This window comes from Opisthorchis viverrini, assembly GCF_000715545.1.
Source record: "Opisthorchis viverrini unplaced genomic scaffold opera_v5_18, whole genome shotgun sequence".
Lineage (NCBI taxonomy): Eukaryota > Metazoa > Platyhelminthes > Trematoda > Opisthorchiida > Opisthorchiidae > Opisthorchis > Opisthorchis viverrini.
The window spans coordinates 2362136-2375103 of NW_008751674.1; the positions used below are offsets into that span (position 1 = coordinate 2362136).

The 12968-nt window shown below is 43.4% G+C and overlaps 2 protein-coding genes across 2 annotated transcripts in view; one reads left to right on the forward strand and one right to left on the reverse strand.

Moving 5' to 3' along the window:
* Positions 1 to 3911, reverse strand: part of T265_01697 (hypothetical protein) — a gene marked incomplete at both ends in the record, with an annotated part of 34353 nt that extends 30442 nt beyond the window's left edge. The window contains one exon of the mRNA XM_009165763.1: positions 3848 to 3911. Coding sequence (XP_009164027.1) covers positions 3848 to 3911 — 64 coding nt within the window. The remainder of the gene's footprint in view (positions 1 to 3847) is intronic.
* On the forward strand, positions 191 to 10873 carry T265_01696 (hypothetical protein; the record flags this gene model as incomplete). Its single annotated transcript, XM_009165762.1, has 4 exons — positions 191 to 282; positions 5899 to 5991; positions 7505 to 7756; positions 10729 to 10873. 4 exons carry the CDS (start codon positions 191 to 193, stop codon positions 10871 to 10873), a joined length of 582 nt encoding a protein of 193 aa, XP_009164026.1.
* Between the last annotated feature and the right edge of the window lie 2095 nt (positions 10874 to 12968).

Genomic DNA, 12968 nt, shown 5'->3' on the forward strand with positions numbered 1-12968 from the left:
AAGCACACCTAAATATGTGGAGAAGCAACTGTGTTCCTGTGAATTAAACCATTACACGCGAGTTCTCTATAGTTTAGGACGTTACAATGATCTTTCACACTCCACAGTTGCATCGCTTGTTGACTGCGAGATGTGAAACTATCATTTGGTACTTGCTCAATGGTAAGGCAGACAGAATAACATACTGCAAATGTTGCGACATATGAAAAGAGATTGTGTATCGGATAAAAACAAAGTTAAACTTCAATGCTACGTCAGTGTCAGCGTTGGAATTTGCAATTAGTGAGTGTCAGGCAAACTATGTGACTCGCACGACTAGGCGTCCAGACCAGAGATTAACTGAGCACTTACCATCCCGGGGTTGGAAACGGAGAAACTACACTCTGATCAGTGCAATTGCAAATCACCTGATCGATGCAATCCAACCCAACTCAATCGTTCAAATGCCGACTAATCATTCAGAGGTCATCTGCAAAGTAGAAACAGCTGTGCCCATTGAAATCAAATTATTCTAACTGTCACTCTGTCATCGAAAAGGTACATGAATGTACTGACTTTAGCTTGGTCATTCAATGACCCTCATCTTCGAGATTCTTTTGAGGGCCACTTGTCCGTGAGTAAGAGCTAACAGGATCGCACTTGTTATTCCCCAACCATGTAAACTAGTTATAAATGCACCTGTCTGCTTACAATTTGTCGGAAGTATCTCCCGAAAGCAATGTGTTCTGATCTCAGATCGCCTATTTGATATGATTAGTATAGATTCTCGCGGTTATAAGGTGGTTGTTGAATAATTTTCAGTAAATTAGCGATCGTATTTGGTTTTGTGAGGGACTCACTCGGAATCCAGCTGAATCTCTCGTTTGTGATGTTTCCAGGTTGACTGAAACTCTGGTTAGATGAGCACTTACCATCCCGGGGTTGGAAACAGAAAAACTACACTCTGATCAGTGCAATTGCAAATCACCTGATCGATGCAATCCAACCCAACTCAATCGTTCAGCATAATTTATCAAATGCCGACTAATCGTTCAGAGGCCAACCCAACTCGTTCAGCATAATTTATCAAATGCCGACTAATCGTTCAGAGGTCAGCTGCAAAGTAGAAACAGCTGTGCCCGTTGCAGTCAGGTTGTTTAAACTGTTATTCTATAATCGAAAAGGCACATGAATGTATTGACTTTAGCTTGGTCATTCAATGACCTTCATCTTCGAGATTCTTATGAGAGCCACTTGTCCCTGAGCTTTAGCTTACAGCATCGCACTTGTTATTCCCCAGCCATGTAGACTAGTCATAAATGCACTTATCTGCTCATAATTTGTCGGAGTTACCTTCCGCAAGCATTGTGTTCTGATCTCAGATCGCCTATTCACTGATTCAACATTCATCTTCAGACCAGTGTAGTAGGAGAACATAAGGTTAATGGACTGCTTCTACCTCATAAGTCTCATACGGTCGAAAACTGGTTCCGAGCTATCGACAATTTTTCAGCAATCTGAGTAATGTTCTTTTTAGCAAAAACCGTTCCCCTTGCTGAGAGGAACATCGTACTTTTTGGCCACGTTTCACTAATTCAACATTCATCTTCAGACCAGTGTAGTTAACCTCTATGCAATAGGTTCTTACTACTCGTTAAATTGCAATCATTTTGGCTTGAAAATGCTGAAAAATCAAACAAAATCTAGCTACGTATATCACCACAGATCATTTTCGCTCCCATTTCATTCACAACTACAGTAGCCCACGCTTTATCAGACAACTGACTGTCTTGAATGAGTGGTCTTCCAAGAAAATTACACACCTGAATTCATCTCAGTGGCATATATGGGAAGTATCACATTTCACTTGCTAATTAACACAGATAAATTTCACCTCAGAGAAGATATTTCAAGCAGGTTGTAGACTCTGACGTCAATCAGGCAACATTAAAGTCCTCTAAACCTTTGAGAGAGCAGCATGCTTTCTAGGAAGTCGATTGTAACGATGGAACGCAGACTCTGTCGAGGGGGCCGTCACAAGTGATGCCATTGTGATAACCTAAGTGCTACATGGGAACAAGCCCACGGAGAACCAATCTGATTGGAAGACTCAAATCGGCCAACACGTAGCCGCGTTCAGACAATCAATACTACCAAGTCGTAACGATTCAAAGTGGAATTTCTTGATAGACAACTGTTGTACGGTCAGTTACATCCGTACGAACAGAACAGAATGGTTGCATTGCCGATCTAGGTAGCCCACAAAATACTACCATCTGTCCAACAAGAGGAAAGTTTCCAGTTAATAGGTTATTACCAGCCACATGGTCATTCCTTGTCAATCGTTGGTATTCGATTGAAAGCCTTTTTCTGATGCGATCATACAACTTAGTAGGGTTTTGAAGTGCTTCATTATTGTAGTAGCTGCTTCGGTCGCTGTGGGTTGACTGGATATGTGACTCAGTTGTTTTGCTTGCCTGCCACGAAAGCGGACCAGTTTGGCCGCGTGTACCCAATACACCCGTGTCCGTACTTAGGCGTTCTTCTGACTTACTGTGGACTACAATAAATATGTAGACGTATTGGTTTTTATTACACATGTCCATTAATGAGGAATAATTTACCCAATGGTTGTACTCATTATTCCTCTCAAGGTGACACAATTTGAACACATTTGTTTTCAGCAAGACACTCAGAAGACAATTCTGGGATCTGCAGAGGAACCTAGACTTGGAATGCTTTACGGGAATATATATATATATATATATATATATATATATATATATGACAATCGTCGAGAGTAGCCCTTCAAGTCAAGTTACTCCCTTTGCTATTCGTCACTTTGAGATTGTGTTTTAACAGCCTACTTATTCGGTTGCGTAGGCATTTTCCCCGTGGCGTAGGACTATACTTCGCCTCTTTAAGCCACTCACGTTATCGACAAACACACTTCACCTACACACACCACGCATCTTTGAATGGTTTTACCAACCAAGACGGAGATCGATGCCATCTTTTTGATAAGACAACGTGCATTGAACAGCTGCCATATGTCCAGTTTCCCATCATGCTTCAAAGAAAAACGAACCTTGCGCTTTTCTAACTTTTGAATTGACTGTGTTCTCAATGTCTGGTTTAGCTTAGTCATTGTCCCATGCCACGAAAGTTCTTTTGGCAATAGTTCAGATGTCATGAATTGCCCCCTTCACAAAAACAACGCCATTGGAGATCTGAACTGTTTAAATTTAAAAATTTCTCATCAGACATCATTTTCGACTCTTCATAATCCATCAACTCCGTGCCTCATATACGTTCCAGTCAGCTGGAAAGCTTTTGTGTGTTTCAAGAGCGTTAAACTCCAGAGTATATACTGGATATACTCGACCTTCATATTCTAAAGTACCCTTTTATATTCGAAGTACTTGCCATCTGATGGCTTGTGGCACTCGGAAAATTTCGATCTTCTTTGTCGCAAAGAGGTCGTGGTAAATTTGATTTCATCGAAAGGCTGCTCAGAGATTTCGTCCAGCAAACCGGTTGTGACAACTTCTGATGGAACAAAATTTATTGCATTTCGTTGCTCATCCCCGCATCCTATCAGGGATGAAAGACTTTTTGGTAGAGTGAGGATAGCTAGGAATTCCAATCAAGGTTTTATCATGAAAAGTTGAGAGGCACCGTACAGTTGTTTCAGTACGGGTAGGTATTGTGGCAAGCGACGACAAATTTAGATCTCAGCCGTCTTTAAGAGGACTCAACCTATCGATTAGTAAGTGAGCAACAGATCATCCGGCCAAGACTGGTTGATGAGTTATGGGATTAAATCTCAATCCTGCATTCATGTGATTCATATCACATGGCCACGTACTTTCCAACTCATCGAGTGAACACTTCTCAGATGGAGGATTGTTCCCATCCTGAACAGAGGCCATCTCGAATTAACTTTCTAAACCTCCTCATACTACCCCACAAGCAATCCAACAGAAAAATCTGAAAATCTGACAAGTTCATCACCGGAAAAAGTAGTTAACACGTGGTGTGAGTCGCGTGAATGACGGACAAGTATCGCTGTATCCTATTCAATTGTGAGCCAGTCACACTGCCATTCAGATACTCCTGGCCAAACGGTCGCAGATCCCATTCTCCTTGGTAAATCGCAATAAGCACACTTCATGGAGCATCTCAGGGTAGACTGACTTCACTTGCAGGATGAAATATTGACGAATATTTTTTGTACAGCAAGAACTCGTGTCCCATCTTCCAAATGAACTAGTACCCTGTTAACAAATATATTCAGTTGCACACAAGTTTGTTTTGCACTGGAAAGTCACCTGCTAGACCTCTCTTCCATGATATCTAGGGGTTTTCAGTGACCTCTTGAGTAGTGTGTTCAGCACCCATGTTCGGATCTGTGAGCATCAAGGGTGTTGAGTACTGTATACCTACACCTATCAGTTGGATCCACCAGGCCTCCGCAACATGGTCCTCCTTTCGGAGTTCAGTGTAAACCAAACCGAAGCTAATTACTCGCTCAGTGACTAGCGACAGTGCTGTTGAAGACTTGAGTGTACTGGAATGAATATCCTTAGGTGGACTAAAGGGTAATCATGTGTGTATACATGTTCATGTCAAGTACCTGCTGACGAACATCCACAGCACTTATCCCAGACGAACCAATCAGATTGCACTGCTGTTGAGATAGTTTTTTGTGCTCGACGTAGCCGAATAAAAGCCTTTTATCTATGCGTGTTCACACGAGTAGATGTGTTCGTTTTCTGACTTGCACTCTCGCCTCGTGATGCACCTTGGCGAACGTAAAACCATCTGAGAAAATATTTGACTTGCGCGCCAACGGTTGATTCAAATGACCTTCGGATGGATCTCTCATTTGTGGCATCCTCCAAGCGAATATGCAGTTCAAAGACTCAGGTCAACTATCAAGAAATCGAGGTTTTGTTTCCTGTAAGTGATATCAGAAAATTACTCACAGTTCACCGATAGCCCACTAACGTTTGCACTCAGTGTGAATTTCATCAAGTAGACAGTCGCATCACCAAAGCGGTTGAAACCAATAAGTAAGTCGAAGTCCGAGTGAGAAATCTCGTTTAATATAAGGTTATTCTGATGGAATAAGAGTCGAAAACCTCCTCCGCGTTTTCCGAACCAACACAGCGGTCGAAGTACATGTAACAGCCTGACCGAATTTGCTTGCTCGGTCCTCCGTTTTGCGGATATCGAGATCAAGGAGGTTAAGTTGGCTGTCGTGTCTAAGTTCTAGGGTAAATTGGATAGTTGAGTTTCTGGACTCTAAGGCCTTTGTGGAGCTATTAGTATCTTTTGCTATTTTGACCCACAGACCTGATCGCAATCATCGTGTAGCTCGATTTTACACAAAATTCCCGCATATGGAGATTGTTACACACAGACACTCAAGGGATCATACTGTGTGTTTGCATTTCGGATTCATTTGATCAAGACACGCTCATTACCGCACACAAAATGGTACAACTTGCCGGTTGTCAGAAGAAAACGCTATACGGTGGAGGCACTGACAGTGTGTCAGCGCCAGTCAGGTAGTACATGGCATCGAAAATCTAAACATAAAATTGCTGTGGTAACGTGTGGCCTGGCAATAGCACTGCTTTTGAAGTCACGTTCAACGCAGAAGTCAGCAGGATTTCGACGGCACGAGCGTCGGTCGACCGGTTGGTTGATCCACTTAGTTGACAGACAAAGCAGACAGACAAATCTGTCTGTCTGTATTCGTCCATTGATCTGTCTGTTCACCATGTCTCGATGTGAAAGCTAAGGTGACCTTGAGCCGACGCACACCATGTCGGTGCGTCTGTGCGCCTGGGCTGTCGTAAATGATGGCTGAATCCGGCTCGCCTTCGTCTTATTGATTTTCCTCCCGTACAGTTGTGACCGTCGCGGAGGCTGGGATGCAGAAGCAATCGAACACCCCGCCGCGTTGCAACGGCGCGAAGGAATGAGTGAAATAGCCCACGGAAGGTTAGATAGTAATCATTACCAGAAGCAGATAACGATGGTCGAAGCAAATCGCCACAATTACGGAGAATGACCAAACTGTTCCGAAGTTTGAATGTTCTTCCTAGAGCGGTCGCGTAGACATTTTCCAAAAAAAACTTGAAAGTCTCCCTGCCGCATAACTCAGTTCAGTTGAAGCCAAAGCAATCCCGGAATTGTACTTACCGTTGTTTGATGTGATAGAATAATGATGTTCGACTTTGATACACCAACGCGAGTACTTGAAAATACACTCATATATATATATATATATATATATATATATATCGTTGTTCTAAGTAATGAATCCACATTAGCCGTAGAACTCCAAGAAAAGTATACAAGCTATCCTTATCTCGCTAATCCGACCAGACTGAGAGCAACAAGATATCCAGACAAAATCCTGATTTGGACTCTGGAAAAGCATGGAGAGCTCAAATACACTATGCTTACTTGTATCGAATTCTCCAACTTACTGAGCAAAACCTAGGCTCCAAATACGCTGAACCCGAATCGATTAGTCTTCAGAGGTCTTCCGAACTATACGGTGGATACGACAGAGGGCCAATTTGGTTCTTCCGATGAACCGACCCCATTATGATTGAATGTTTCAGGAATCCGAATGGGGGCTGATCTAATGAAGTTAGTGGAAAAGCTTAAATTTTATCAGTCATATTTGGCGAACAGGTGGTAAATCGATAGTCTGACTTTAAAGGCACCAATCAATTGTCGACAGCTGGAAGGAAGCCACGAAACTAGACAGCTCAGCAGATAGAGACAGAGGCAAACATATCCAGTGCTTTTCTAAACAGAGATGGACATCATCAAACCAATGTTTTAGATCGGGAAAATTGACTTTTGACATCACCTTGCAAATGGACACTCCGCGAGAAATGATCGGTGACTTTACCCTAAGGCCCATTTGCATATCGTTATCCAATGAATGACATCGTTTAATCTACCAATGGCTGCAAGTCATCACTAGACTACAACGCAACACAATTAGTGGAACAATCATGTCGATAATCTGTTTGAATGCGTCCAAAAGGGAGAGTACGGTTCAAATCAGGACCGACTCAAAAATTTTTCTCTTCCTCTGTTCGGTTAGAATTCTTTTAGTCAAGTGTACTCACTCATCGCTGCGGTTGTCAAACAACTAGATTGTTGCGCAGTATCCAGAAGAATATTGGTAACCTATTGACTAAGAGGTACTTCATCGAGTCTTCAGGTCCAGTAGATTCATCACGCGCATGAATTTAAAATAGACGCTTAACAAACTCGTTGTTCAAGCCATGGAATTATTATCTCAGTTTCGACGGACTAGGTCCACTTGATGTGCCTCGAACAGTGCGAAACCGCTAGCGGGTTGACTGGGGATTTTGAACAACTGTGCTAAACAACTTATTTATTTCAATTTGGTTTTGACGGGTGACTCAACTGGAACCCAGCTGAATTGCTCGTTTGTGACGTGCTTAAGCAACTGAATCTGTTGCACCAGGCCGCCTCATGTTTCAGTTGCAACTATAATCAACATTTCGCAGTACATGTATATTCGTACTGCACTACTCACAAGGTTGCTGGAAATTCTTCGACAGCCCACAGCCGGTTTTTGCCCTTCTTGGGGCTCATCAGGTAGGCGCATTCCCCGAGTTTTCGTGCAGTACACTCAGTTGCCTGGAAACATCACAAATGATAGATTCAGTTGGGTTCCGGGTGGGTCTTCCACAAAACCAAATTTGTTTGCAAATGAGTGTATTTCGCTAATGTTTGAGAGTTATTTTCTATCAGTGTTGCGTGATCACTGGAGTGTTTTACTAGGTGTATCTATATTACAAAAAATAGGGATTACTTGTAGAATGGGAACAATGTGGCTGCAGAGGGAAATGTGAAGACTGTTTATTTATTCTGGTTGCTTTTTAGACAGAGGTGTTCCCCACAAGGGGGGCTGATCTGTGCGCATGTCGTTACACGCAAATCTGCAAGCCACGGGTGGTTTTCCATCAAACATGCGGTGACGTTTGGGATTTTGGCATAGACGGAACATCAGAAGTTCCGAATATATTCTGTATCTTCATTTGACAGTCCGAACACAGAACACACGCTTAATTGGGTGAGCAATTATTGATAGATTTTGTTATAATAAAGTGTATGTAAAAAGTTGAGGAAAACTAAAAACCAAGCCGCGTGTCTACAAGGCGATGGTTCTCTCTATCCTCTTGTGCCCGGAGGACCCTCCGATTCGTGAGACGCTTTCACATGCACTGCCTGAGACGAATATTCGGTGTTCACTGGACTGAAAAAATATCCAAAGGGTGTATTGCGATAGAACGGTGATCATGCTCACATCCGACCCTTTAGGGTGTATGAGACATATTTTCCAAGTGAAGTGGAACAGATTTCCGAGGTAGCTTCTGTTCGGTCAACTGAATACGGAGAATGGAGAGTCTTGAGTCACAGCTGCTGACGTGGATTTCGTGCAGTAAAAAGTAGAATAAAAAGAAGATAGCATAGAGGAAAACGATTGTGGGGTAGAGTTCTTCAACTGCACAACCACCAACTTCGACCTAGAGAGCTGAAGCCTCCAAGACGCGATGGCGTTGTTGGGACGGCTAGAACTTTAGACCGAACAAGCTCGATCTGAAGCGTTTGTGCTGGTCGCCGACTAGCCACCGGCCGGCAAACACGGTGATCCGTCGGAGGGTCGTTCACGAGTTTACAAGAACCACCCAAGCTTTCTGAGGTTATCGTGTAGCTAGGCCGGGTCAGAGCTAAAAGTAGCATTCTGTGATGATCGCCGTCGACTAAAGTGTTTTAGCACGCTGAATTCCAGAAAGCCTAATGGTTAAGGCTTCGGCCTACTGACCGGAGGGTTCGTAATTCGATCACAAACTCAGCATCTCGACAGCTCCCGTACAGGTTTAAGCAACCCTTTAATTGCACCTTCCAAATCAATAGTACACCGATCGATGTTCCTCTCTATCTCACCAAAGATCAGCTGCCTTCAGTCAGCAGGTCCAAGCTTATCTACCAAGCCGAATCGATTAGCGGAATGAGGCACTTAAAAAGCACAATCGAAGAGCATTTCGCAAATCAAAATGTTGAAACTCTACCACAACTAGGGCCATTTACGCACTGACCATGTTATTAACTCAGTAACTGCTTTTAAGGTCCAAACACATGCTTTTCACTGCAGAAGTTATCTCAGCACATCGTTTCAACTCCATTTTGTGTGTCCGAGAGCAGTTCCTGACCAACAGCGCACTAGCTCGATAATTCAGAATACTTTAATTTTTACGGTCAAGTAAATTTATTGTCGTTATTGGTTTTTGTGAGTACTCCACTTGACGTTGGTATTGATTATATGAAAGTAGCGCACCTTTTGGACGTGTGTCTAGGTTCAACTCCGAGTTCCGCCCATTTCAAAACTGGAGCAGTTTTTAATTCATTCAACACATGAAAGATTTGAACAACCAAGTAAACTCTTCTCGGTGAGTGATGTTGTGTATTTTCGAAAAGATTTAAACATGGTCTGTGGAAGGGTTACGAAGAAGTTGCCGTATTTTGGTGAGGTGAGCAGTGTACATAACTGAAAGATCATAGCCGGTTTCTTGAAATCGAAGTGAGCAGGTAATCATTCCATATTCCGACGTTTCACCTGGCCACCTTTCCCTATCCAGAATCACTACCTGAACTTTCCTTGGTGAATCAAACCCCCTGGCTGCAAGCTGAACCGTTGTTTTTCTTTTAGACACCTCATCAAAGATCGCACCATTGCATTCCAGGTTACATGCGGTGTGATTCATGACCCTGAGCGTACCTTACTGAACAGTACCAATTGCAATTCATTCAAGGATGTTTTCTGGTCTTTGTGAATCTTGGATGTGGCGCGCACCTTGCCGTCTGTGCCGTGCAAAAACTCGTGGACCAAAGCCTCGAGGTATTCGTCAGATGACTTGAGACAACACGTCGAAGTCCTCGTTCCTCGTTGTCGAGAATATTTTTCTATTTAATTCCACTTCCCCGCAGATACACGTCCGTTTGGATCGGTGAAAAAGCTGTTGACAAGGCCATTCATGCTTTTCCAGTGGTCTTGCGTACAACCAGTCGTGAGTCTCAGGTGACATCTATCTGCGTATCATAGCTCGACTTCGCATAATAGGCTTTAGATGATACAAAACCTGAATCAGTATCGTGTATAGGTCATATTTAAACCTTGGAAGTGATCGATAGCGCGCAACCGAACATCACTCAGTCCAAGGGTAGTTAGCCTAAACTATGTACAACAGCTGTTGATAAAACACGGACAGTCAGTTGATGCGATCGCCTGCCCGGGATGCCTCCCACATCAGTCCGCACTTCTCAAATAAATTAGTCATGCCAAATTGTTCAACCCAGTCAGACCTGGATTCTGACATGTCGCGAAGTTGATTCCCCCAAATGTCGGAATACCTGAGAAAGTAAAGAGATCTTCGAATAGATTAATCATACCAAATTATTCAACCCAGTCAGACATGGATTCTGACATGTCGCGGAGTTGATTGCCCCAAGTGTCGGAATACCTGAGAAAGTAAAGAGATCTTTTCTCCAATATTACTTCCAACAGTGAATATATGCAGGCCAGCAAAGCGGGGCGAGAGGGCTTAATTGGTTAGAGCGCGACTATACTGACCGGAAGGTCCGTGGTTCGAACCCGACCTCTGCCTCTCAACTTCCTCTGTCTAGGCTTGGGCAACCTGGCAGTATCCCAGCCCTCGTGCTTCCTTCGGGGAGCATGGCAGCTGGGCACCGGAAGGGTGTTACAACTGGACGAAAGCGGACTGGAGCATCTGGATTTCAAAGCATGAGTATCAACCCCGATGCATATTGAAATGCGCGTCATTTGATCATCCCAAGACATCTGACGGGTCCAGATGCAGGATAAGTGCACAGTTGTGTGAAAGTCATGTTTTTGTGTTATAAGACGCAGAAGTGAGTGCATCACTGTGTTGTGATGTGCAATCACCTCAATACTACTCAATAAGTCGATGAAAACCACTAGTGGTTTCGCTCTTCCTGAGATCGATCGGGCAAGCCTGGTCTCCGAATCTCCATCAGTTCAGTTTCCTACTTAGAAACCGAATTGTGTATCTGGTGCAGTAAACGCACATTCGCTGATAGGCGCCCAGTTGAACTTCACTCAAATCCTTGGTTCATAATATTCCTTTTTCTATCTGGCTTTTAATTATACAAACCTCACTTCTGTGTAACTTGATCCGCCGTATGAGTTGGCGGTCTTGACAGTACTCATTTCCTTCAAGCCTACCTAAACATCCCTCAAATTGTTGGAAGGTCAAAGGCATGGACTAATCAACTGAGCACTCTATGAGATTTGGTTGTTGGTCTGTTCGCCGAGCTTGGCAGTGGGATTGCAAACGTTTCATCACCAATCAAGGTGACATCGTCAGGGCAGGGTTGAGTGAGACCCAACTGCCAAGCTCGGCGAACAGACCAACAACCAAACAGCGCACTCGAGCTACCTACATTCCACAACATTGCTAACTCCATGAGATTACCAAGGCACACCAAAGGAATCGGGGTTTTATCGTGTTCGAAATTTATGTCCTTGCTTGGTCAGTAGGTATGCAGAGTTGCAGTAAGTTGTTTATCTACATTACAATATTAACAATCGACTTTCCCTATCAACACAAATCGGCATAAGGGTGAAAGGAAGAAGACCTTCGCTACGGAGTTATTTATTAGAAAATACCAACTGAACAGTTACAGACTATTGGACGGGGAAGCAAAACTCTCATATGCATCATATTTACAAAAACTGAATATCCATCTTCTCTTGAACGCGTCTTTCTGAACTATCCTGGATGTTCATTGACTGTTGCTCAAATCCAACCAAATCGTACAAGGCGACTCCACAGATTCCGCAGTAGAGCATCTCCCTTTTCAAGTGACGCAAGGCGAATTTACAAGAAGGATACATACTACTCGCATGCCTCCCCATCAATAGTATTACCGTTACAACGGTAGCATAATAGCTACCCTCACATATGATGTCAACAGAACACACGTTCACCTGAACCTGTCATAATGTTAGATGATGTGTTTTGCAGCCTGTCTCAATGTGTATTCGGTCTTACTGTGGTTGACATGAGGTTGACACCGAAACCAGTCAATGTTATTTGTCACTGAACGGAAAAGAAACCGACTTTGACAGTCATAATGTTAGATGGTGTGTTTTGCCGCCGGTCTCAATGTGTGTCCTATCTTACTGTGGTTGACATGAGGGTGACACACCGAAACCAGTCACTGAACGGAAAAGAAACCGACTTTGAAGAGCGCCACTGAGAGTCAGCGTTGCCCTCGTGTGAATCATAAGCCTGGCAGACATGAAGATACTTTCCACACACAGTCGACTGACCTAGATGATCGTGTCAGCAACCACACGTGATCGAAAACCGTTATCAGACTATCCACGCTAGCTTGTGACAACTGATTTCGACTGTTCAACTCTCTATCTGTTGTTATCTAGTGACCAATTTGTAATAATCCTTATCAGCATTTATGTTGTCAGTCAGTTGCCACAATTATTTTCTGTGTCCTGACTGCCATTCTCGGTCGGAACATGTGCTGTTGTTAATCCCTGTCTTCAGCGATCCCGGAGACACAAAGTATTTATTTCAAAGAGTGTCTGGGACTTTGAGTGACGTTCAAAACAAGGGGATGATCGACAGAATGCCACATTTCTCAAGGACAGGTTTTCTCTGGAGATTGAAACGGTCACAGTTTGACACAAATGGCCTCCATCTCTCTCCCTTTTTCATGGTTACTACGAGAAGCTGGCGGCGTATGGAGAAATCACGAACCAAGATTCGTTGGCATGTCCATGGGTAAGATGATCGTATCGCAGAGACACTACATATCATCTAGGGAAATCCCATAATTTTCAAGCTGAAGATCCAAGGGATTGG